The following is a 26,966-nucleotide window of genomic DNA, read 5'->3' as shown; positions in this document are numbered from 1 at the left end:
GTTTACATTTATTTACAAGTGTTTTTTGGTCTGAAACGAGTGGAGCTTATTTTCTGTTGTCACTCTCATAGACTAAATCTTTATGTTCTGTTCATCTGATGATGACAGCTGCATTGGTATATTATGTCTCGTATGTCATTTATGAATCTGATTTCTTCTAGGTGTTTTTGAACTGCAATTTTCAAAACACACATTTATCTTATATTCTTTTGACCTTCCCATTCTTTATGAAAGAGTGTAATCTGTAAATAATCTTAGAAATATCTCTTTTTTTATTGTTTATTTTTGACTGGAATAATGGTCTCCGACTTTTGCATAATTGGTGTATACATATATGTGTCAGCACAGGTTCCATGAGACTACATTGTGTGTCTACTGTGTGTTATCTGCTTGTCCTGGAAAAGATGACATGAATGACACAAATTTGCTAGTAGGTCAGATTTTCTGACCTTCTCATAGATGCATATTTAATATAAAGAGAGTGTTTTTTCTTCTTGTACAGGAAACATAGGGTGACATGTTTCTGTAAGGGCTAGTGTTTGTGACTCTTGGATTTCTTTAATGAGAAAAGCAGCCAGTGCAGCTGTTCTGAAGGGCTAACAGGACTGACTTAATTATATTTGTTTTGAACTTACAGCAATGTACTAAGACTTAAGGCTATCCATGTCAGTTGACTTCTGAAAACTGCACAGAAGCTTTATGTTACTTGCATGTGCTGCAGTGGTCAGGCCTGTATGATTACACTAGATTTTTGTGTATGATTACTCAGGATTTTTGTGTATGATGACAAATCATTGATATTGTGAAAATGAGAACATTTAAATGTCGGTGTCACAAAAAAAGTCACAATTTTATGCCAATTCAAAAGATTCTGGAAATGGAATTGCAATAATTAACAATTAGATGTCAGTATAGATAAAATGTATTTATTTGTCTTCAAATATTTGTTTTAAAATATTATAATTGCCAGCATTAAATTGTTTGCCATTTATTTCATTTCATATTCTTTAAATTGATTCATACTTGTTCACAAGCCTCAGAACAACTGAGTTTTGTTACTTATTATTTGTTATATTGGGAAGAAACATTAAGAAATACACAGCTGCAATCATGGCCTTAATCAGCATGTGCTATTTCAGGTTAGATTTGTTACAAGATGAAATTCATCCCTTCTCATCATCCAGTATATCCAGCATACCCCCTCCAAATTATTATGCTATTACCAATTCACATAAATACTGATATGGCATTTCTAAATATAAAAAAGTTATTGGCTATGATTATGTTTTTTTTGTAATGTTAACCCCTTAAAAAGGTAGCATATCAGATGAGCCATTGTGTATAACACCAGTTAAAATGCTTTAATCTGTCAACTTTATATCTCTCCTGCAGTAGAATAACGTGCTTATGTGAAAGGGTGTTACGAGTTCGACTTGTACACATAGGTAATTATAACTCCTGAACTGGTGATAATCTTCCAGTTCATGCTGGAAGGTTTTTGTCATCACTGCATCATCCCAGCAAAGCTGCACAAGAGCCTGAGGGTTATGACAGTCTTAAATGGCATGTTAGCAACTGGCTACCAACTGGCAGGGCAAGTTAGACATCGCTACAGCCTACTTCATTGCCTTGGTGGGGTAGATGTGAGGATAAATGTTAAACTATCAATGTCACACGGCTTCGGGGTCCTGTGGTTGAGGGTTCAGTTTCTGTCTTGATCATTGTCTGGGGTTAGTTTGGTGTGTTTCTTTCCATAGTCCAAAAACATGTTGGAAGGTGGATTGTCTCTGCAAAATTGTGTGTGAATGAGTGTTTGCTGTGATGTGATGGGTTGGTGACCTGTAAAGATTCTGGCTAGATTCTGGACACACCATGACCTTGAACATGATGAAGAGGTTACCAGACATTAATGAATTAAAAAAAAAAGTTAAAGTGGCTTAGTTTATTCCCAGTATGAGGCTATAAGTTGCAGAGAACAGGCATTGGTTACTTTTTTATTAAGGATGACATTGTCTCAAGGACTAGCTGAGAAGGTTTGGTGTGAAGTCACTATCATTTATATTTGATGTTAACTCTGAGCCCTCCCAAAACCAAGCAGATAGTGAGGATATTGTCACTGTACGTCATTCCTCACCTAGCTGACTGCACAATCCAACTGTATTCCAGTCAAACATCAACCTCACCATGTGGAATGCTGCCTAGCCTCAACTCCCAAAACTTATTCCATGCAAGAATTACTTTTCCCATAGCTGCATAATATGTCTTCTATACTGCATGGTTATGATGTACCCATGGGCTATTTGTGTATATTATGTTGAAAATGGAGCTTAATGGAAAAGAGCTTTCCCCTGCATGTGCCAGCCCTTACTGCCCAGTCTCTTTCTCAGAATGCTGCAGAGTGTTATGCCAGTCTGATACCACTTTAGCCCACTGTTCTCACTGAAAAACCTAGAACAAATCATTCTCTCTCACATTTCCTTTATCCCACACCTCCTTAGCAACCATCTGTAAGCATTCTCCTTGCTTGGAGGATGTATATATGCACTGACTAGATGCCCTTTCATATGTGCACTCAGTGGTACATGTCTGGACAAGGCTTTGGTAATATACTTACTGCAGATTTTGTGTGTTTGTATTGAAGCAGTTAACCTAAGGCTGTAGTGTTTCATATTGTTCCACCAGTTCCTCGATGTTTAAATGAAGCAGTTTAAATAGGCATCTATTCCATTGTTTTGCATTGCTTAGCTGACAGAGACAGTCACTGAGCCACTGTTTGAATTTACTTAAAATTTACGTAGAGCATTTCAGGGGAATTGCAAGGAGAGCTGAATGGACCTGACAGAAAGTAGATAATGTCTCTCCAGATGACGGGGGAGATTTTAAAGGACAGGCAATCCTGAAATTTGGCCTCTAGATTTGTTTTCATTGGTCTCAGGTTCTCTCCTGGCCATACTCAAAAGCAATTTTTCCCCATGCTTTTCCACATTTCACTGAGAAATATTACTACCTAAGGGTTTCTGGGTGACTGACAGAACGCTAATAGAACTGCCTGTATACATGGTCATTTTTACTCTCCTTTAGCAGTGCATGTATATATATAAATTTCATTACATTATCTTAAAATCCTCCTATAGTCATTGTTGTCATTTTTATTCAGGCCGTGACCTCTTTATGATTTAATATTTGTTTTGTTTTCATGGTAATAACCAGGAAATAGGTAGAAGTAAAAATATTCATTTTGTATCTACAGATGTTAAACAAGGGAGGTCATGAGAATATACTTCAATACAGATCTAAATTCTGAAAAAGTGGCTGTACTTTTTTTTTCTTTGATACCTAAGACACAGTCGTCATATGAACTGAAGATTTTGACTCATCCATTACTAATGATAGCAAAGTAAAAGTATTTAACTAGCTAACTAATAATAATAATAATTTTTAAAATTAAGCATGTTATGTAATTGAATACGTGTGAACTCATAGTGAATGAAAAGTGTGGCTGGCAGCATTAGAGTGATACGTCTGGAGGTTGTTTAGCTTATGAGCTAATGGAACTTAGCTATTAACAAGCTAGCAACCCCGTTACACTTGGCTACAAAAATACACTTCACCAAAATAATGTATTTAAATCTTTTCAGCCCGGTGGAGTGATTGGGTTATTATGGTTAAACTCTAGAAGAGTATTCTGCTGTTACACTGAACCAGTTAGACACAGAAAAAAGAGCATTAAAAACTCTGAACAGCTTTAGTGCAGCAGTTGCATTTAAGGTGGAATGGAAAAAACACGCTGGTCAATTTTTGAGTCTTTCATAAACATACTGTGGTACAGTATAAAAGTTATTCACCATGTGGAAGAGTTCAGCACACATGAAATAAAATACAGAAAGATACAAATATGCCTAATTTTCATTATCCATATTTAAATGAAATATCATTGTAATGTTATTTGCTTATTTATTATTTATTTGGATTATTTATTTGTGTGATTTATTTTATGTCAGTGCATTACTTTAAGGGAAGATAACACTATTAGCCAAGGGCTCCACCTCACTGCTGAACGATGCCCTGTATTCAGATATTGTGAATATTCAGATATTTGTATTCAGATATTTACCATCCTCCATTCCGTTGTGATGTGATGATCCATGTGATGTTATGTTACTCTGTTGGACAGCCTGACCTGACACTGCTGATTTTAAGTTGCAGCTGTTTGATTGATTAGAATAATAGCAGAGAGGCCCCAGATCTGGTCATCTGTCTCAGAAGTGGTCTGACCAACAGCCTGCTGTAGCACTCTTCTTGGAGCTCCTAAACTAGTGCTGACTGCATCCTAATATGGATTACAGAGGCAAACTTTGGGAGGTTCTTCCAGGATTACAGCCCTGCTATCTGCTCTGTTGTATGGAGAGTCATGCTGGCAGGCCGTATTTGTCCTAATGATGTGGTGGACGTGTTGGACGATGCTCCATATTATCTTTGGCCTTTGTCGTGCTGGAAGGCGTGTCTTGTATACTTTAGGTTTCATTCTATTTGATAAGGGATGAGTCAACAGTGGCTAAGGGTTTAATGTGAAAGTTGATTCAATTATGTGTGTCCAGACCTCTGTGTGCCTTAGGAAATGGGAACCTATATTCAAAACATACACTGTGGACAAAAGTCTGTGGACACATTACTGTCTAAAGTGTCTTCTAAAATTAAGCATTAAGCAGGTAGGTTGCTCAAGAGAGTATGTGGGTGTGTGAGTGTGTGTGTCGCCATGTGGGGGTTGGTGCCCCCTCCAGGGTGTGTTCCTGCTTTGTGCCCAGTGTCTCTGGGTGGGTTCCAGACCCACTGCGTCCCTGAACTGGATAAGCGGTTACAGACAATGAATAAATGAATGAATGGTCAGGCTTATAACTAGGTATTGAAATATTGCTAAGAAGATTTCATTGCTGTCAGGAGAACTTTAGTTATGTCATATTTCTTTACAAAAGAGACAAATTTAGTATAATAAACATGCTCACTTTCACATTCATTATATATATCATATATTTGACACAAAAGTTAATTTAATTGCTCCGTTCTCTTGGCTTGTATACTCTGTACCACCAGCATTACTTTCAAGCCAGAAACAATGTGGTACAGCATTTTCTGATATGTGTTTATAAATGATCTATACCAGTATCATATAATCATTGTGTTTTGCAGTAGGCAAAAATATAAAATCTTTTTGATTTTCGGTCAGTGTAGTCCAAAATGGCCTGATAATTAGATAACTAAATCATTAGGTATTAATAATATATTATTATAAATTGTGTAATGTATATTTTCTGCCTTGACCTTCCCTACACAAATGTCAGGAGTTTCAACATCTTGCATCTCATAGTTAAAGTATGAAACTGCACAGAGCAAGGGGGATATAGAGTTCGCTCTCTTCCCTTTGGCTTGAGATTTACTGCACAATTTGCGGTTATCTTTAGCACCCGTCCAAGCAGGCTGGAATTCCAGCTGCCTGCAGAAGTTCTCTCGAGCTAAAATCCTGGCTCATGTGTAGGAGGAGTCTTCGAGAAGTCAGAATATAACTTGTATTTACATTATTTTGCCATTCTGTGTTTTAACTAAACTAAATGATCTGTCCTGGTTTTGTATCTTTGAAAGCTTGTCCTCAGATGTTATTGTGGCTTCAAATGTTGGCTTGTACATAAATATAATATTTTAGGCACAATATGTATATAAATTACACATAGTCTAAATGCTACGATATTCAGAATGCCTTTGATAAATACTAAGGATTCAGTTTCGCTTTCAGTTACCTGCCTGTTTAAACCACACACACCTGTTTGTGGAGAGTTATGCAAATATGTTCTGCCGATAGTCAAATAGGAAATCCAGTAAAGCTAGGGTTAGGGTTAGAGATTGTTGAATCTTTTCTGAGTCTTACCACTTATTTGAGATACACAGTCACAGTAAACATGGTTAAATTAAAACTGGATTTATTCTGTGAAGAGATTTGAAGTGGGTATTTGTATCTATCTGATTTGTGTAGCATTTTCTCCTTTGTAAATGATGCCAACTCCTGCTGGTTTATACCCAGTACCTGAGGATCAGTGCAGTGAAAACCTGGGCATGACCCTGGTGTCTGAGCTGGGATTTTAAAGGTAATCCAGGCAAATGGCATGAACCTGGCTGACTGCCTATTAGATACTGTGTGCAGAAGAAAGGAACAACATATCAGTTTGGAAATGAGACCATGCATTATTTACTAAAAGGAATAGGGCCTATAAAGCCTTATTATGCTGATGATACACATTGTCTTTGATAGGTTTTAGTACATGACACAAAGTGCTCGGAGGTTTATGTTTCTTTTATTCTAATGAAGGGGCACTTAATTTGGGGTCTCAAAATTGTCTCAGGGGTTGACAGAGGGCTTCTATAAAAATATATTTTGATGTAAACCAATGCACAGCATGGTGGAGGATGTTGCTTGGTGTCACAGTGTATTATCCTGTACAGACCCACCAATCAATTACCATTTCTAAATAACTCACCATTTACACACAGTTCAATAGCAGTAAAATCATTAAGGGGGATTGGACATATTAGTCAGAATTTATGTTTGAATTTATAAGGTAGCATTTGAAACCTTTTAGAAAAAATATTACATTCTATTCTAATGTCTGATATCTAAATTCTGCTTAATCCTTAATATATTGTTCCAGATTTAATAGTTGCCCAGATAAACTGCAGCCTATGGTAAGAGAATCTCAAAATCTCAGGGTCATGCTTGCAAAAAAACAGCTTTGCTCTTTGAAAGCCGGTCTATTACTGTGAAATTATTAAACAGTGATGTTGGGGTTGTGTAGTTTTTTGTCTGTATCTAATTTTTATGTTGAGTGAGCTTTCACAGCTGTTGACTTTTCTGGTGCTGATAGACCAACAGAGGAACTAAAACAATGGACTTTTAGGATGTCCCAGTCCTCTAGAGAGGCTTTGAGCTTGGCTGACAAAATCATAGTCAGTCATTTTTGCCACTGTTGGTGTACAGAGCTTGAGGGTTTGTGGGCTTAGATTTCTTTTTTGGTCATTTCCATTCTCAAAGTATTGTTTTTCTAAGACAGTAATCCCTGTCAGTTCTGGGTAGCCAGTAGCTATTACTGATGTTCAGAATAAATCGTAGCCTACATTTTAGCTCATTATTTCCAGTGTTGTACCAGTTCACACTGAAAATGAACTCATCATATTCATAATAATGAAAATGAACCAAGTTTACTATTCTAAAAATGAATTAGTTCACTTGTTTTTCTTCAATAAATAGGCCGCTATTAACTGATATCTGCAAATGATTAATCATGATTATTTTATGATAATTGTATGTCACTGAACAATCACAGGCATGAACTACATTTAAAACGTTAAGTTACATCAACACAGAGCATCATATCATGCTTTCAATGAAAAGTAGTAGACTCTGTATGAAAATTTTGTTTCAAAAACTTTAACTTATTTAGCAGTTAAGGCTGGACGATATGGCCAACATTTATATCATAATATATTTTTTTTAATTTTGGTCTGTATGATAATGGGGGAAAAAAGCTGGCTCTGCACTGGAACAAAAACTTTTATAATAATCTGTTACTGCTGTTACTGTGTTATTTGGTCATTAATGATTTCCTTTGTTAATCATTGAGGCATCATGCTTTGATGCTTCAATTGAATGTTTTTTTTTAATTCATTGCATATGTGACTGAAGTCCAGACTCCTTTTTCACACCACGTGGGCACCATTTGCATAAAAACATGTTTTTTTCCTGTCTGAGACAACACCTGTGTGTCCATGTAACTGTTTCAAATGCTCAAACAAGCTTCCCCAATTAACATTGCTTGCTAGCACCAGACATGCTTGACTGTGTTTATGAAGGCATCATACAGTGTGTCATAAAACGTGAGTTGTGTTTACTCGACGTGAGTGGTGTTTACAACATTGAATGGCGCTCACTTTCACGTTCATTATTTGCAAACTGATTTGTTGAGTCCAGAGTTCATGTAAAATATGAACTAGTTCAATGAACTGTTATAAGAATGTCAGTTGTATAAATAGTTTGAGTTTTTACTCTGAGGTTTGGAACAAAATTCCTGTTCTTAATCCTCAGTGGTTCCTCTAGTGGCATAAGCTAATGGCGACATTACCCTGTTGTTCTACAGTCTTCCCAGGGGGAAATCCTCTACATTCATCATGTGTTTAAAAAAAAAGTAATAAATACAAAGCTTTTCAAGTGAGTTTGTCCTTATCTGTATTTAATGTAGCTTTCTGAAAGAGCCTGTTTTGACCGATAGTGACTAAAATCCCAGGAAATTCCTGTCCTGATCCGTCAGTAAGAAGTTAAGAGACCGAGAGCTAAACCCTGAAGTCTTTCCCTCCATCACTATAGCGATAGTCAGCTTATGTCTCGTGATGTAATTCTCCTTTGGTACTGTTGCTATAGCAACAGCTGACAGTCTGATCATGTGACCCTACTGAGAGGAGAAGCCACTGTGGAGGTTAATGACATCACTGCTTTCTGAAAAGTGTGTGGTAAGCTTAGTAATTTGTGGTACAGTAAGGATTCTCTTTGTAGCTGGGCTGAGGAACTCCCTCCTGAAAAGGAGAATCATTGTTCAAGGACAAAAGCTGGAGCTTTAACATCAAAACCTAACATGGATATACAGGCTTTTCTTCTCTTTTTTTCTTTTCTTTTCCTTTATTTTCTTTCAGGAGGACCCAGTCATTTTTAAAGTGTCATTGAGGATTTTTGGAGCATTTAAACTAGCTCTTTCATCTAAGCATCCTTAAGATAAGCAAATATTGCTTTTTTTGGAGATGAAAGTTACAAAAAGCATGCTTACATCCAAAGGATAGTGAAAAGGTTAGTTTAATTTGTAACTGTTTCTTACAGCAAGCAGAGCAGATATTTCAGACACCCGATCATACACTTTTTTTAAAGAAATATGCAAATATTTAGTGTTTACTAAGTGTCAGAAATCTACAGCTGTGTAATGATAGCACCCAGTATTGTCTTGTTCATTGTCTTTATTGGACATATGACATGATAATATTTTTGCCCAGCAGAAACTGGCATATTATATGGACTACTGATCTACTCAAACCTTAGAACGGACATCACAATGACTGTGGCTCCTACAGACGCTATTATCAGGGAATCTGGCATGTCTGACCTGCCCTGCTAGGGCGCTTGTTTGTTTTTCTATTTTTATTTATTTATTTATTTATTTTTTTTGAAGGGAGATAAATTAATTTTTAGAGTGGTGTGCGTAAAAGATTCAGGGCTTGGACACAAGTTTTAATTGAGAAAACTGCAGCGTGCAGCTAAACCATCTGTCTATTCCAGATTCAACAACTTTATAGGAGATAAACACCTGGATTAAGCCAGACACAAACAAAATAAATGTGCTGAACTGCTCGCAGCAGCTGTATGTGTAACATGTTAAAGTTTCCAGAATAATCACATGCGTTGACAGCACTAATTTTAAGTTATACTTTTGTGTTTCCCTGTACAATATACACAGTTCAGTATACTCCCCAGTTGCTGAACTAATCTTGTCTTGTTTTTTAGATTACATTATGACATGTATACTCTCCAAAAAGCTGTGAAATTTACATTTAAGGCATGTAGCAGATTCACCTATCCGGAGTGACTTACAAATGTGCTTCTATGTGTGCTCAGAAAATAGCCTACACTCAGCTAGTTTGTGTAAGCTAGAATCTGCAAGATGACTTGCTGCCAAATACAAAAATCAGTATGGATACCTAGATCAACAATGATTACATACATTGCTTTGCCTAAATATCAAATCACGAAAGACATGATAATAATGAGTGCAAGAAAATGCAGGACAGTTATACAGAGAGGGAGAGAGAACAAGAGCTGTGGTCAAAGAGTTTGAGTTTGTGAGTTCGTGAACATTTTGAAATGAACTAGATTTGTGCCAGAATGTCTCTTGAATGTTATTTGATCTCCCTCTAAGTCATAATAACAAATAAAGGTCATCATGTTTGACCTATAACACTCACATTAGTAGTTCACAGTAGTTCTTAACAGTCAAGGTTAGCCAATAAAGTATTGACCTAATTCCAGTCATTCCAAAATATTCACTCAATTTTTTCACAACTGCAGTTGATGTAACATTTGATGTTTCCAAAATAGACATTACATAAATAATAACTTCTCTCGCATAATTGTTATTTTCTCACAGTCGTTTATGTTTAACTTTTAACTAAGTGATGCAGGAGTGTCTTGCTCTGAGATCAGACATTTGAACACATCTGTTCAGATTCTGTTCTCCTTATTTCAAGACAATCCTGTTTTTCTCATAAACTGATAAAATATGTCAGGATATCTGTCAGCAGTGTGATGTCACAACATGCATTTTTTATTACACAATGTTGGCTGGTGTCACAGCAGCACTGCAGTGCATGTGAAGCCTACACAGGTCTGTTTACCATCTCTGAAATGTAATATCGCCATAATGTCACATCTCACTATGGCAGAAATGCACTGCACAGCATTTCCTGTGTGAAGGGAAAGGGCTGAATATAGACCTGCTTCCAATTATAGTGGGCCCCTGTTCTGGAAGTGCTCAGGCATTGCAGGGGGTTGTGGAGCTGATACTGTAACCTGGCTCGAGAGGTTTTGTGGTGACATGGCGCTTCCTGTGTTCTCATGAATCAGCGCTGTGAGAGGGCACGCCAAACACAGGCATTTAATTTTTATGGCTTTTGTACAGAGAAGGTTTGTGTGTGATGATCAAAGTTTTCTCTATTATCTGGACACCTTGGTATTTTTTTGTAGATCGTTTTAGATCGGTAAGCAAAGATTAACCTACGAGCATTAAAAAAGTTCTAAAAGCATTTTTTATGCTCTGTGTAAACGCTTTATGTATTTTCTGGAAAAATATTTTTCATGATATCTTGGTCTTTATGCCATTTATTAAACACTCTTATCCAGAGCAAGATTTTTTTTAAATCACGTTATAGTGTAAGGATGATACATTCATTAATGCCCAAGTACTTGCAGTGATTTTCATAGCAGCAAAGTTTTCAATGCTGTCCTATAAAAGACTAAACTGTGGTTCCTTTACAGAACTTGGTATTCCTTGGTCATCTTTGGAAAAATTGTTCATCCATATAGCTGGGATGAAGTTACTGAGGACTGGCCAAGGTGTGGGTGTGTGCTCTTCTACTGCTGCAGTTCCAGAGCTCAGGGGTCAGGTAGAAGAATGACTGTGTTTACACAGGCGAAGAGAGTTGGCACTTGGTCAGACAGAGTCACACTAAATCTCCACCTGCTTTACCCTTTCATCACATTCTCCACCACTCTGTCCAGTGGGTGGAGATTTCCTTGGAACCTACCACACCTTAGTAGTGTGCATTAGAGTTATTAGCACTGGAAAAGACTGTCTGTCTTTGGCCTTCACTGACTGCTTGTTTTTAAAATTCACCTGTTGATATCATGTTTCAGAAAGCCACATGGTTTTCTCCTCTACATGGCTTTTCTAGAAGCAATAGGACATTTACACAGATGCAAGGTCACTGGAGTTCTTTCATTTGTGGGAAAACATATTCAGTGGAGTGTGGATAATTTGTGTATTTGTGTGTATAATTTTCTTAAGCCCAGTTAGACTTATTGCAGTAGACGGAAAATATGACCATCAGGGTGTGAATGTTAAAATAAAAATTTTCAGTCACATGCTTTGCTATTTAGAAATGTCTGTTTGTTATTCCTCCTTGGATCACCAACTTAACGTGGTGGAGGGGTTTGCGTGCCTGCGTGAGCCTAGGAGCTATGTTGTCGGGGGCAATAGCCCCTGGTAGGGTTTCCCAAGGCAAATTGGTCCTAGGTGATGGGCTAGACAAAGAGTGATCCATAAAGACATGGATGAAAAAGAGAAAAACGTGGACACAGCCTCCCTTGCCCGGAGCAGGGTTACCGGGGCCTCACCCTGGAGCCAGGCCTGGGGGAGGGGCTCCTTGGCGAGTGCCTGGTGGCCGGACTTTCACCTATGGGGTCCGGCCGGGCTTAGCCCAGAAGGAGATACATGGATCCACTCTCCCATGGGCCCACCACCTGTGGGAGAAGTAGTAATCCGGGTCTGGTGCATTGTGGATCGGGTGGCGGTCGGGGTCGGGGGCCCTGGCGTTCTGATCCTCGGTTACTGAAACTGGCTTTTGGAACATGGAACGTAACCTCTCTGGTGGGAAAAGAGCCTGAGCTGGTGTGCGAGGTTGAGAGGTACCGGCTAGATATAGTTGGGCTCACCTCGACACACAGTATGGGCTCTGGAACCAATCACCTTGAGAGGGGCTGGATGCTCTTTCACTCTGGAGTTGCCCAGGGTGAGAGGCGTAAGGCAGGTGTGGGCTTACTCATAACCCCCCGACTTAGCGCCTGTACGTTGGGGTTTACCCCAGTGGACGAGAGGGTAATTTCCCTGCGCCTTCGGGTTGGGGAAAGGGCTCTGACTGTTGTTTGTGCTTATGCACCGAACAGCAGTTCAGAGTACCATGCCTTCTTGGGGACCCTAGAGGGAGTGCTGGAGAACACTCATTCTGGGGACTCCATTGTTCTGCTGGGGGACTTCAACGCTCACGTGGGTAATGACAGTGAGACCTGGAGGGGCGTGATTGGGAGGAACGGCCCCGCTAATCTGAACCCGAGTGGTGTTCAGTTATTGGATTTCTGTGCTCGTCACAGTTTGTCCATTACGAACACCATGTTCGAACATAAGGGTGTCCACAAGTACACCTGGCATCAGGACACCCTAGGCCGCATTTCGATGATCGACTTTATAGTCGTATCATCTGACCTGCGGCCATATGTTCTGGACACTCGGGTGAAGAGAGGCGCTGAGCTGTCAACTGATCACCACCTTGTGGTGAGTTGGATCAGATGGCGGGGGAGGATGCTGGACAGACCTGGCAGGCCCAAACGTGTGCTGAGGGTTTGCTGGGAACCTTTGGCAGAGGAACCTGTCAGAAAGATCTTCAACTCCCACATCCGGCAGAGCTTCGACTGCATCCCGGGGGAGGCTGGTTACATTGAGTCCGAGTGGGCCATGTTCCGGACCTCCATTGTTGAGGCAGCTGAACGGAGCTGTGGCTGCAAGGTTGTCGGTGCCTGTCGGGGTGGCAATCCCCGCACTCGGGGAACTCGTGAGGGGGGCTGTCAAGCTGAAGAGAGTCCTATTGAGCCTGGTTGGCTCAGGGGACTCCGGAGGCAGCCGACAGGTACCGAGGAGCCAAGCGGCTTGCGGCCTTGGCAGTCGCTGAGGCAAAAACTCGGGTGTGGGAGGAGCTCGGTGAGAACATAGAAAACGACTTTCGGTCGGCTCCGAGAAGTTTCTGGCAAACCGTCAGGCGACTCAGGAGGGGAAAGCAGTTTTCCACCAACACTGTATATGGTATGGGTCATCTATCACTGGGGCTGAAGTGGCCAAGGTGGTAGGGAAACTCCTTGGCGGTAGGGCCCCGGGGGTGGATGAAGTTCACCCCGGCTTCCTCAAGGCTCTGGATGTTGTGGGGCTGTCCTGGTTTACACGTCTTTGCAACATCGCGTGGACATCAGGGGCAGTGCCTCTGGACTGGCAGACTGGGGTGGTGGTTTCCCTTTTCAAAAAGGGGGATCGGAGGGTGTGTTCCAACTATAGGGGGTAAGGTCTATGCGGGGGTACTGGAGAAGAGAGTCCGACTGACCAGCTCTTTACCCTCACTAGGATCCTGGAGGGTGCATGGGAGTTTGCTCAACCAGTCTACATGTGTTTTGTGGATCTGGAGAAGGCATTCGACCGTGTCCCTCGGGGTATTCTGTGGGGGTGCTCAGGGAGTATGGGGTACTGGGCTCTTTGTTACGAGCTTTCCAGTCCCTGTACAAACAGAGCAGGAGTCTGGTTCGTATGGCTGGCAGTAAGTTGGACTCCGTCAGGGCTGCCCATTGTCACCGGTTCTGTTCACAATTTTTATGGACAGAATTTCTCGGCGTAGCCAAGTGTCGGAGGGTGTCCGGTTTGGTGGTCTCAGGATTCCATGTCTGCTTTTTGCAGATGACGTGGTCTTGTTGGCTTCATCGAGCCGGGACCTCCAGCTCTTGCTGGACCAGTTTGCAGCCGAGTGTGAAGCGGTAGGGATGAGGATCAGCACCTCCAAGTCCGAGTCCATGGTACTCAGCCGGAAAAGGGAGGAGTGCTCTCTCCAGGTTGGAAGTGAGATCCTGCCTCAAGTGGAGGAGTTTAAATACCTCGGGGTCTTGTTCACGAGTGAGGGAAAGATGGAGCGTGAGATTGACAGGCGGATCGGTGCAGCGTCAGCAGTAATGCGGCTCTGTACCGGTCTGTTGTGGTGAAGAGAGAGCTGAGCAAAAAAGCAAAGCTCTTGATTTACCGTTCAATCTACGTCCCAACCCTCACCTATGGTCACGAGCTTTGGGTAGTGACCGAAAGAATGAGATCGCGGGTACAAGCGGCTGAAATGAGTTTTCTCCGCAGGATGTCTGGACTCTCCCTTAGAGACAGGGTTAGGAGCTCGGACATCCGGGAGAGACTCGGAGTGGAGCCGCTGCTCCTCCACGTCGAGAGGAGCCAGTTGAGGTGGTTCGGGCATCTGGTTCGGATGCCTCCTGGACGCCTTCCTGGAGAGGTGTTCCGGGCATGTCCAACGGGGAGGAGGCCCCGGGGCAGACCAAGAACACGCTGGAGAGACTATATGTCTCGACTGGCCTGGGAACACCTCGGTATACCCCCGGAGGAGCTAGAGTCGGTGGCTGGGGAGAGGGAGGTCTGGGTTTCTTTGCTCCGACTGCTTCCCCCACGACCCGGACCCGGATAAGCGGTGGATAATGGATGGATGGATGGATGTTTGTTATTTCGCTGGAGAATTCAACAGTAGGCCAATACAGCATTTAAAAAAAATCATATATTTCTCAATATCCTCCTGGCCCTGAACCAAATCATATTAAAATTGAATCAGTGGACTGTGAATGGTACATAATTCCAGATTTTAATATGTGCTTTACAGGGAATGTCTTATTAATGTTAACATTCTGTGTTCAATGAATTACATTTAATGTGATACATTCATTATGCAAGTCATATCTTGTTCTTTGACTTATAAAGAATTATTGGATCTACAGAACAATTTTGTGAAGAATTGTGCTCAAGAAAATATCATTTTAACCACCTTAGAACTAGAGTGTTTTGTTTTACCATTACCTTTACTAACAAACCCACAAATAGCCCATTTTTCCCAGAGTGTAGGTACCCACTGTTAATGCTAAAAGCTTATGATAACCCAGGAATGGTCAATGCAGGCTTTTTATATATATATATATATATTTTTTTTTTTTTTTGTCAGGTGCCAGCCAATTCAGTAAGGTTTGACCTACATTTTGATTTTGGCTGACATGATGTGAACTCTGTGTATATTTTGTTACTTTGTAAGCAAATATAATCTAAAATTGAGGAAGCCATTTTATTATTTCGTACTGTTTAATCTATGTCTGTGAAAGTTGGCCTCAGTTTTCCTGTTCAGATTGCAGCCTGGCCTGAGTATTTCCTTTGGTCATTAACTTTGGTCAGATAAGAGTAAATGGTCATGTGCCATCTTCAACTCATCCTTGTACACGGGAAAGCAAAGTCTGGCATTGGCCTAACCAGTCCTCCAGTTTTCTTTAGGTTTTTAAATACTGTCATTAATGCTATGATGTGCAGCGTTTTTGGGAATGTTCTTTAGCAAAATCAACATGTTGAAAGCAGCTGTGCTGTTTAAATTCATTGTCTATATAGAGACATAGAATAGAACTTGGGAAATGTTTTTTAAGATTATGCATGTATAATGTCCTCTGTTTTCTGATGCAGTCTGTCTCTTAAGGCAGCTCAGATAATTTTTAGTGATGAAGTGCAGAGCCAGATGGCCAAAGTACACAATGTGCCAAAGAAATACATTCCTCATTTGATGTTCGATAGTCGGGTGAACTTAAACTGGGTTTTGATTTAGATGAGCTGTTCTCACTGATATAGGCCCTGTCAGAGTGAAGGACCTTTCTGCATTTCTAAATAATGAGAGTAATTTTTTTAAGAACCCTCGCTGTTAATCTGTATTTCCTTCCTTATTCATCAAAATGAAGCATCCACAGAGTAGATTCTAAATTATAATTTGAGACTGATTTGTTACTATTCTGGCAGCACAATGTGGTCTTAAAATAGATAGCTTCTTAAAAATGTGTTTTGGTTATAGAATCATTTAGAAAGGTGTAGTTCATTAATAAAATGTGACGTTAATAATAATAATAATAATAATATATAATATTTTTACTCTCTTTCCTCAGGATGAAGATGTTTGAAGCTGGGAGTTGAACCTGTGAAACACACACTCTAAGTGGGCCACAGGCAGTCCCATAATCCCCTGCGTGGGGTGGCGGACCATGGGAGATGGAGGCACTAGTGCAGCGGGAGAGGGGGTCAATCAGTCTCATGTGCTATTTGACCGCTTTGTTCAGGCCACCACCTGTAAAGGCATTCTTAAGGCCTTTCAGGAGCTGTGTGACTTCCTTGAGCTCAAGCCCCGGGAGTACAGAATCTTTTACCACAAACTCAAGTCAAAGCTCAACTACTGGAAGGCCAAAGCACTATGGGCCAAGCTAGACAAACGCGCCAGCCACAAGGAATACAAGAAAGGCAGAGCCTGTGCTAATTCAAAGGTATGAAAGACTCATGGAGCGTGGGATTGTTTCTGAGTACATCCTTAAGTTTAATGAAAATGATTTAACTGTTAGTTTGCCTGGTGTTCATGTACTTTATATTGGGCAGGGTAGATTGAGGGTCATTATATTTTTCAGATTTTCTGATTAAATATGTTAATACAAATGCCGAGAGCATTTTTTAAGATGTGAGAACACTATTCATGGAAGACAGAGATTTTGTGCTGAAAATAAACATATTATCACTGGTCTTGTGTTTTTTTTGTTTTTTTTGTTTCTCTCCAAAAATTCAGGCTCAAATTAACAGCTCCAAAACAGTTTGAGTGATCAGGTCATAGTATGTGTTTGAATCCTGACCACTTTTGACTGGTTAACCTGAGATGTTTGTTAATGTCGGATGTGAACCTTTGACAAAGACAATGTCCCTGTTGTATTCTCCTTTTTGTTTAATGATTCTGCAGTGTCTGATTATTGGAGCAGGACCATGTGGGTTGCGAACAGCTATAGAGCTTGCTTTTCTGGGAGCCAAGGTTGTGATTTTGGAGAAGAGAGATGCCTTCTCCCGCAACAATGTCCTCCACCTTTGGCCTTTCACCATTCAGGATTTGCGGGGGCTTGGCGCCAAGAAGTTCTATGGAAAATTCTGTGCAGGGTCCATAGACCACATCAGTGAGTAAAGGGACACACACAACAACAGCAAATGAATAAAACTTCCTGAAAGATTCTGGGGCACAGGTTTTGTGTTGAGGGTCATTGGGTTGATTCTGAACTTGAGCTTGACTGTCTACAGGTATTCGTCAGTTGCAGCTCATGCTTCTGAAAGTAGCTCTGCTTCTGGGCATTGAGATCCATGTGAACGTGGAGTTTAAAGGTCTCATAGAGCCACCAGAAGACCAGGAGAATGAAAGTATGAGGTTTTTTCTTTTTGTTATTTTTGGGTTTGTTTGTGAGCTTAAATAGTTCTTTCTTAACCTTTAGAAGCTAAACAAAAAGCATTGTGTACATTTTAGTTCATTTTATGTTGAAGTGTCATAGGATGAGAAGATAGATAACTTCCTTTTTTGAAAGTTGCTCATAATTATTGAAATATTATAAATAAAAACATTTATAAAATAAATGCAGCTATTACTAGTTGGGGTGCGAAAAATACATTTGTGAGTGCTTTTCTTCCTTAATCACCGTGATGTTGTTTATTCCACAGGGATAGGCTGGAGAGCCGAGATCCATCCCAGAACACATCCCGTTAGTGAGCTTGAGTTTGATGTTATTGTCGGTGCAGATGGAAGGAGAAACACATTGTCAGGTAAACAAAACTGTGAAAAGACTTTCTGATATAATCTTCCTTCTAAATCCTCTTTCACTTAGGATTTATTTGAAGCTTAGGCTTAGTACAAATCACAGCCCTATTAACTTCACCTTTGTCTGTAATTACACAGCTTTGCTGCCGAACAGTCGAATATGCTAGTTACGTTAGTGATTTATTTATGCCGGCTACTTAACAAGAAAATGCTTTTAATTTATTCAGGCCTTTCTTGACTTGTTTAGCTGGTTTTGTCATGTGAGAATTAGTGCTTTCACAATTAAATGGCACAGTCTCTCCTGGCTCCTGTTCTTAAATTCTGAAATACAATAGAGGGCACTTTTCCTATCGCAAAACAGCTAACAAGTGGGGAAAATGTTATCTGAATCTCTCAGAAGTTCAGTCTGCTAGAAAATGAGTATTACAGAAATAAAGAGGCTTTGTAGAACTGGCTCTGAATCAAAATCCCACTGTGAGACTCCCTTTTTTTTCCCCTATTCAGGTTTTAAAAGGAAAGAGTTCAGGGGAAAACTGGCCATTGCCATCACGGCTAATTTTATAAACCGTAACACTACAGCTGAGGCCAAGGTAGAGGAGATCAGCGGTGTGGCGTTCATCTTCAACCAGAAGTTCTTTCAGGACCTTAGGGAAGCAACAGGTACGGCTATATTTCAAATGCTATGAACATAGCAATATATACAATTATTTTATCTATGGTTTAAAAAAAACATTTATTTTATTGATTTGTTTTATGCAAAAATGGGAGTATACTAATATTTCCACACATTACCATAATAGAACATTTTTCAATTATTTACATTTATATGATATTTTTAACCCTAAAATGGATGGTGCTGGAAGTCAATATCATGCCAGATCAAAAGCCACTTAGATAGTACAGCGCCCATTTTGCACATCTTAAGTCATCATGAAAACCTATGTCTCAACTCACTCACTTCCAGTGAAATGGAAGGATTGATACAGCTTTAGGTGGCATGGCTTAGAAGAAGAAGACAACAGGATAATCCACAAATGCTACTTTTTTTCCCCATTCTTATGCTAGACTAGGAACAGTTTAGTACAACTTTCAGATGTAATGCTCTTGCGCTGTTTTCTCCCAAATTTATTCAGAGGAGTAAAATATTATATTAGGTCAAAGCATTCAGTGAGCATTGCATGTATGTATCAATTATTAAAACTACTATTAAAAGAGATGAGTCAGTAATTTAAGGCTCTTACATTTAAAATAAATAGTTAGTTACAGTAAAAGGGGTTAAAAATGACCATGTAAAACCCTGAAAACTGAAAAAATGTTTTATTTATTTTTTTTATATGAAACCAATGTGTAACCTTGGACAGAGTTTGCGCACCACTGCAGTTAGCAGCAGTTGCCTGCCAGTCTGCCTCTATCCTGGTTCTGAAGGCTTTGTGCTGAGTTGGCAGTGTCTAAAGAGCCTTTGCTTTTGCTTTGTGAGTCGTGTAATCACTGCTGTTGGCCTCACTCTCTAATGAAGAGCAGTGACTAGAGAGACAGAGAGCAAGAGACTGCTGTTTTGGCTGCCCTAATCGGAAATAATCAATGCAAGAGGAAAATAATGAAGTTCTCCTTTTTTTTAATATTTTAAATAATTTTTCAACATTTATTTATTGTTTTTAATTTAAAAGATTTCACTTGTGCACTTATCAGTACTTTTATGCTTCTGTGAATTACTCAGCAGTCTCACTCTCCCACTCAGTCATTCTCACCCTCTGTTGTGTTTGTCTCACCAGGGATTGATCTGGAAAACATTGTCTACTATAAGGATGACACACACTACTTTGTAATGACTGCCAAAAAGCAGAGTCTGCTGGAGAAGGGCGTCATTTTGCACGTGAGTAATCAAAGAACTACTCAGAGCGTAGTCGGTTTGCTCACCATCTCCTTCCTATTTACACTGTCTGTCTGGCACCTACCTCACTCTGTTTATCCATGACAATTTTCTCTTAGGTCTACAGTTAACAGTTTTGTCTTCTGAGTAGCTATAATAGTTGTTAGTAATAAAAATTTAACACCAATGTTGGTGTAATATATTTGTACTCTGTGCGAATAGTTTTTTTTATAGGGGTAAGACATGCTAGATAATAGCTTTCTTTGGCTTAATTATATACCTTATTAATTCTCTCACTCTCAATCTCTTTGTCCTGCTCTTTCTGTTTCTTTATATGTACTATCTAGATGTCCAACATTGTGTCACATTTTGAAGTATTTAAATTGGTTGGTCTTTACCAATTCTAGGGAGCTATGCTATTAAATAACCTATAAAACTAGCATTGGTGCATTTATTATTAGGTTTCTTAACAGTTATAAAGTTACATTTATATTTAATACATGTTTTTTAGCTCTTTATTGACACTAAATACTTAGCAGATATTCAATAATATAAATATTGTAACTCTGGTGGGATGCTGCTCTAAATTTCATGCATTTATTTAGTCCCTTAGCTCTTATTTTCTTAAAGATTTGTTAATAATTCTCTTTATGAGAAAAGTTAAATTTGGATATATTTTGTAATACAACTAGTGATGGTGTTCAAATTTACCTGTGCATGTCTTGATTACTACTTTAAAGGGAATGTCTATGAATGAAATAATAATAAAAAAAAAAACAAAGAAAAAACCTTTATTTAAAAAAAATAAATAAATAAAATTCAGATGGTGTTTCCTCACCATTTACTAGTTCTTCTGTCTGTTTGTGCGCTGGAAACCAGTCTAATGTGTTTAAAAGGCCCCGGTATCAGTAAATGAGTAAAAGAAAGAAAAAAAAGTGTCTAAACAAACTGTAGATTACAAAAAATAGCCATATATTCTGGCTGATATAAACAGTTATCCCCTGTTCATAGTATGGATGAAATGTTTGCTTAGCTAGTGGCATACTATTGACAATTTGTGAAGTGCAATAAAATCAAATGCAAAAAAACCAAACCAAAAAAAAAAGCCTTAGCTAAGAACTGTATAATAATTAACAGCATTTAGAACTTATGTTGTCCAGTCTCCAGGAGGAGGTTAGCTGCGTGTTTACAGCGCTGGAAATCGTCTTTCTTCTGTAGAGATGAGGCTGACACTTTCAGCAGCAGAGCAGAGCCAATTATAACAACATGAATCAGAATCACTTATATACTCCATTACTCCTCCCATAGCCTCTCATTACTGAATTATATTCTTCTCGCAACCTTTGTCTAAACACAGCAGATTTTGATTTTAGCACTGACTGGACTTGCTACTTGGAGTTACTTCAGTAATAACAACGGCCACAAAAGTAATGTGTTGTTTCAGGGATGACTGATTTCAACTCTAGCTCAACAAATACAGTTGTATTGTCCTTTCAGAATGCATTTGAAAAAATGTTCCTTTGTGTGTCTTTCAGGACTACATGGACACAGAGATGCTTCTCTCCAGGGCTAACGTGGACCAAGCAGCTCTGCTCTCTTACGCCAGAGAGGCAGCCGACTTTTCCACCAATCACCAGCTGCCCACTCTGGACTTTGCCATCAACCACTATGGACAGCCTGATGTTGCCATGTTTGACTTCACTTGCATGTATGCCTCAGAAAACGCAGCACTGGTCCGCCAGCGCAACGGCCACAAGTTGCTGGTAGCATTGGTGGGAGACAGCCTTCTGGAGGTGAGATGATATGTAGTATTTTTATCATCATCAATGGAAAATTATGTTTCTTGTTTTAAGTTTTCTACATCATGCAGATTATTGGACCAGGGATCATTTCCAGTCTAAGCAAGTGACAGTACAGGAGTAAAACAAAATCTATCCATCTGTCCATGCACTGGTAGTTGTCACATTGCCAAAATTAGCCTACATTTATTCGATAATATTCTAGTACTTACATTTGTAATATTTCTAGTAGAGGAAATATCCTGCTGAAACTGTAAAGTGCAGTAGGTATAGTAGGCAGTATTGGGCACCTTCTGCATCTTATTGCTTTTAATATTACTAAGAAAAGTTTGTGGTGTTTGTAGCCATTTTGGCCCATGGGGACTGGCATTGCCCGAGGCTTCCTGGCAGCCTTGGACTCGGCATGGATGGTGAGGAGCTGGGCTCAGGGTGCTTCTGCATTGGAAGTTCTAGCAGAAAGGTGAGACACTCTCCAAGGAGAAATATCTTCTACATGCATATCATGGTCTTTGTTACGAAATGTTGCAGAAGAGTGATTGTGTATGCAATTTCTCCACATCTTAGTTTGTATCATGGGCTTGGAAAACATAAACAAGCATTTACACTAAGACCTACATTCGTCTGCCTCCCTATGCTCACTTTGTATATGTGGACTAAGTGCTTTATGAGTAAATTGCCAGGGTTATGTCTCCTGGGTCAGACCTTACACAGCACTAATGGGATGAAAGCAGCACCGAATGGAATTGAGCTGTGCTCTGTGCTTGATTGTAACTTCTGCTTACTTGTGTCTCAGGGAGAGTATCTACCGGCTGCTCCCACAGACGACTCCTGAGAACGTCAGTAAGAACTTTAGTCAGTACACAGTGGATCCTACCACACGGTACCCCAACGTTAGCCTGCACCTACTCAGACCCAACCAAGTGAGCCGCTTCACATAGTTTATTTACATGTATATATGAATATGTGCTGTTTCAAACAATTAATTTTTCATTTATAATTTAATAGAAATGTGTAATTTATGTAATTATAATTTCAAACTACGCTGAAATTCATTGTTTAACAATTTAGTGATTCACTGTGTCAATCTCTAAGAATTCAGAAAAGATAACTGAACTCTAGATGTCTGTACCATTTTTCTGCACATTTTAGTGTTCAACTCAGAAAGATTTGTTCATTAACTTAATTTGTTTGATCGGATATCTTAGAACAGGGAATATAATTAATCTATAGTTGATTTAATTCTAAATAACCAGAAATTCTGTATACATTTTTATTTATTTATTTTTTGCAATTAGGTACGCCATCTAATAGACACTGGAGAGAACAGGGAAATTCGTATCGACATGGAGAACGTGGTGAACTCATCAACTCCCAAACTCACAAGAAATGGTGTGCCATTTTCCTTTCTCTGAAATGTAACTTCTGTCATATTTATGTGACTGAATAGAAAGTCACAGCTGTTATTTTACAACTTAATGGATTATTATTTTCATCCTAGAATTTCTGCTTGAGAAACATTTGCAAGGTAACTTGACAAATGAAGTTAAAATGCATGGTGCTCTTTTTCAAGGGGTTCCTCAAAAGCATCTTGCCATTGATTCTATTAGTGACTTGGTCAGAAATGGAATGTTTTTTTTTTTTTTTCCCTTTGGAACTGAAACAACAATGTACTAACAGAATAGGGTTCATGTTTGGAGAACAACATGGTAGTTCTAACCACATTCTTGATCTCTGGAACTTACAATAACTTTTTTATGAGTGAATGGATGGCACATTGAAGTTTGTGTTCTTCTGACCTTACTGTGAGACTAACAGTATTTTATTCAAAGACGGAAGCTTGTCTAGTGATAGCAGCTGATTGTAATGTGGTTTATTTCTGCAGAGTCCATTGCACGCTCCAGTAAACTGCTGAACTGGTGTCAGAGACAGACAGAGGGCTATGGAGGGGTCAGTGTGTCTGATCTTACCATGTCATGGAAGAGTGGCCTGGCCCTATGTGCCCTCATTCACCGATACAGGCCAGACCTCATGTGAGTGTTACTTTCCTATGAACTACACTCTGTTTCCAGCACATCTTGAACCTAAGCCCTGAGTGGGTATGAATGCAGAAGCTTTGGGAGGGAAGAAGCTTGCTTTGTAGTCTGGATAATACAGAGAAATGAGGATTATAAATATTATCCCCAGTGCATGCTTTTCAAGAAGTAGTGTCAACTTCAGAGAGCTAATAATTTACCACCAAAACCCTCAAAATTATGTAAGTTTCCCTTTTATGCTGTAAAGGCCCTTGTCGGCTGTCAGAGCTAATGAATTCTCAGTTTAAAGAATCTTTGGGCCAAACAAAAGTCAGTATCTGGCTTTAACAAAAAAGAAAACCGTCAGGTTATTATCTGCAAAATATAAATGTACCCACCCTTAAAGTATTGTTAATTATTACACTAATAAATATGTTGTATTAGTAAAAAGCAATTATATTATGACTTTCCATTATTTTGAAAAAATAAAACATTCACTAAGGCGGCACGGTGGCGCAGCAGGTAGTGTCGCAGTCACACAGCTCCAGGGACCTGGAGGTTGTGGGTTTGAGTCCTGCTCCGGGTGACTGTCTGTGAGGAGTTTGGTGTGTTCTCTCCATGTCTGTGTGGGTTTCCTTCGGTTGCTCCGATTTACTCCCACAGTCCAAAAAACACACGTTGGTAGGTGGATTGGTGACTCAAAAGTGTCCGTAGGTCTGAGTAAATGTGTGTGTGTTGCCCTATGATGGACTGGTGCCCACTCCAGGGTGTGTTCCTGCCTTGCGCCCAGTGATTCCTGGTAGGCTCTGGACCCACCTGGATAGGCGGTTACAGAGAATGAATGAATGAATAAAAACATTCACTAAATTGCATTTGAAAATTGTGTTTGAAAAGGTCTTTTAACACAATCACTTATACTTAAACAGTACTCCACAAAGGGCTTCATTCAGTGTTTCACAACAATGACACCTGTCTAAATCCAACATTACTCTAAAATCGGACAAGCATGTGTTAAACAAAACACAATTGAAGCACACTATGCTACACTAAGAGCTCTCAGGCATGACTATATTCACTTTCATGTGTAATACAACATAGGCAGTTGTTGTTAAAAGCTGTGCTTAGCTGTGCTATTTTGCCCTTTTAAAAGAAGAGCAGATCCCAGCAGTACTGCATAAACATATTACTTTCTCTGTCTCCTTCGAAGCAGCTAATAAACCCATTTCCTGTAAGACACACATTAGCAAGATCCTGACTCTCCATCAGAGTGTTGAGTGACCTTTACCAAGCTCAGATCTGTGGTGCCTGTTTTCATCAGTTAGGTCTTATAATGTTGTTGGAGAGAATTAATGGTGTTGACAGATATTAAATTGTCTAATCCTCTCATCCACAACACACAGCCTTTCCAAAACCAAGTTGTTGTAAACATTAACCATGCTACTGTGTCTATATTATGAGGCACTATATTAAGTTTTCTTATGTTTGAAATACATAGAGATTTTGAGTCCCTGGATGAGAAAGATGTGGAGAAGAATAACCAATTGGCGTTTGACGTGGCTGAAAAGGAGTTTGGGATTTCACCAATTATGACGGGGAAGGAGATGTCTGTTGTGGTGGAGCCTGACAAACTCTCCATGGTCATGTACCTTACCCAGTTCTATGAGATGTTCAAGGACACTGTGCCTCCCGGTGGTGAGTAGGAAGGGTAGAATGTCCTGATTAAAGTAGGTCAGCGACATATATTCTACAGTATCATATATGTATGATGAGTAGATGTCATATTAAAAAATTAACACCATTCAGAACAATTGTTACACTTCTTACTTATTTTCAGTGGGAAATTCATTATTTTTCAAGTGAAATAATAGAATGCACAGCAATTGCCAGCATTGCACACTGGTCTTTGTGGAGATTAATTTTGCAAAGCTTGTGAGAATTTAAGTCCACAGTAAACAATTGAGTTTCTCACTGCTCCCCATACATTGTGATACAGTGGTGTGTAATCATTTCACTAAGAATCGAATGATAAATTAAGTTCTTGATTTTTTTTAATTATTATTATTGTGACAGTCCATAAACTATTTATAGCTCCCTTTTAGAGAATTTTTGCATGTTCCAGAAAACCACAATCTGAGCCCTGAGGAGAAGGCTGCACTGATAGCCAGCACAAAGTCACCCATCTCCTTCCTCAGCAAGTTGGGTCAGAGTATCAACATCTCCAGGAAACGCAATCCAAAGGTAATGTTACTACTCTGAGGGAATTTTCTTGTTTTGCTAATATATGATAAGTGTTCTTCAGTAAACAAAAACATCATGGCTGTAACAGAAAAGAAATATCTATGAATGTTGCAAATTTAAATGTGTGTTTAAGGGTTGTAAGGATTTCTGTCTTTTTAAACTACAAGATACAAAGGTTTTAAGCTTAACATTGCCCACGCTGTAGATAGACAAAAAATGGCAATAAGCTATAATTATACCACAGTTGGTTCGGACTCTGCAATGTGATTGGCTGAGAGACGTTCCAGGAGTGCCAATATTACACGATAATGGTGCTCTGACTGAAACCCTTCAGGTATCACTCCGCAAAATACATGTAACCTAGCAACGACGTCAGCGCTTACAAGGCTTAAAAGTTCATTTTCCCTTTGCACACCCGCTGTGAACAATGGTTATACCATGACATGTTATTGACTTCTGTCCTGATTTAGACAGGTTTAACATCATACAAATTAAAAGTCCAGAGTTTGTTAAAAAGAGCAAAAAGTAATGTGTGATGGAATGTAACAGTTTTTCATCGCGGAAGTTTGATAAACAAACAAACAAATTTTCACGGTCTTCTTTATCTTACAGCCTAATAATAAACAGCGATAACGAACTATGGTATAATCGCAATAAAACCGCCTTCGGCCTCATGCCTACTACCAGAGCACATCAGTGCCAGTATCTCATGTTATTGCAAGAACCTTAAGTGTATTATTGTGTAATTATTTCTCATCTGGTCTCTAATCAGTTCTGTAATGTTTTACAGGATAAGAAGGAGAAGGAGATGGATGGAGTGGGAAAGAGGAGAAAGACCAGTCAGGCTGGACAGTCAGAAGACGTAAGCACCTACTCTACCATTTAAAAGCTTTGAATCACTGTTTAATAGTTTTGAATCATGTAGCATTAAAAATAAATTTATAATAAGTAATACATTATGTATTGTGTTCCAAAATGTTCAAACCTTTTAATATTTGTTTTTATAATTGTTTTTAATTCATTATT

At 39.3% G+C, this 26,966-nt stretch overlaps 1 protein-coding gene across 1 annotated transcript in view; it reads left to right on the top strand.

Annotated features, from left to right (window-relative positions):
- The window catches only part of mical3a (microtubule associated monooxygenase, calponin and LIM domain containing 3a), a 101,362-nt gene that overhangs the window by 32,788 nt on the left and 41,608 nt on the right, over nt 1-26,966 (top strand). The window contains exons 3-16 of the mRNA XM_066685122.1: nt 16,352-16,723; nt 17,185-17,392; nt 17,514-17,630; nt 17,925-18,026; nt 18,526-18,681; nt 19,794-19,894; nt 21,427-21,684; nt 22,035-22,150; nt 22,484-22,610; nt 22,986-23,079; nt 23,573-23,720; nt 25,198-25,394; nt 25,822-25,940; nt 26,731-26,802. Of these exons, the coding sequence (XP_066541219.1) occupies nt 16,448-16,723; nt 17,185-17,392; nt 17,514-17,630; nt 17,925-18,026; nt 18,526-18,681; nt 19,794-19,894; nt 21,427-21,684; nt 22,035-22,150; nt 22,484-22,610; nt 22,986-23,079; nt 23,573-23,720; nt 25,198-25,394; nt 25,822-25,940; nt 26,731-26,802 (2,091 nt within the window). The 5' untranslated portion in view covers nt 16,352-16,447. The remainder of the gene's footprint in view (nt 1-16,351; nt 16,724-17,184; nt 17,393-17,513; nt 17,631-17,924; nt 18,027-18,525; nt 18,682-19,793; nt 19,895-21,426; nt 21,685-22,034; nt 22,151-22,483; nt 22,611-22,985; nt 23,080-23,572; nt 23,721-25,197; nt 25,395-25,821; nt 25,941-26,730; nt 26,803-26,966) is intronic.

This window comes from Hoplias malabaricus, chromosome 11 (genome assembly GCF_029633855.1).
Source record: "Hoplias malabaricus isolate fHopMal1 chromosome 11, fHopMal1.hap1, whole genome shotgun sequence".
Classification (NCBI taxonomy): Eukaryota; Metazoa; Chordata; class Actinopteri; order Characiformes; family Erythrinidae; genus Hoplias; species Hoplias malabaricus.
The sequence above is the reverse complement of the archived record's forward strand: the minus strand, read 5'-3'. Positions and strand labels throughout refer to the sequence as shown.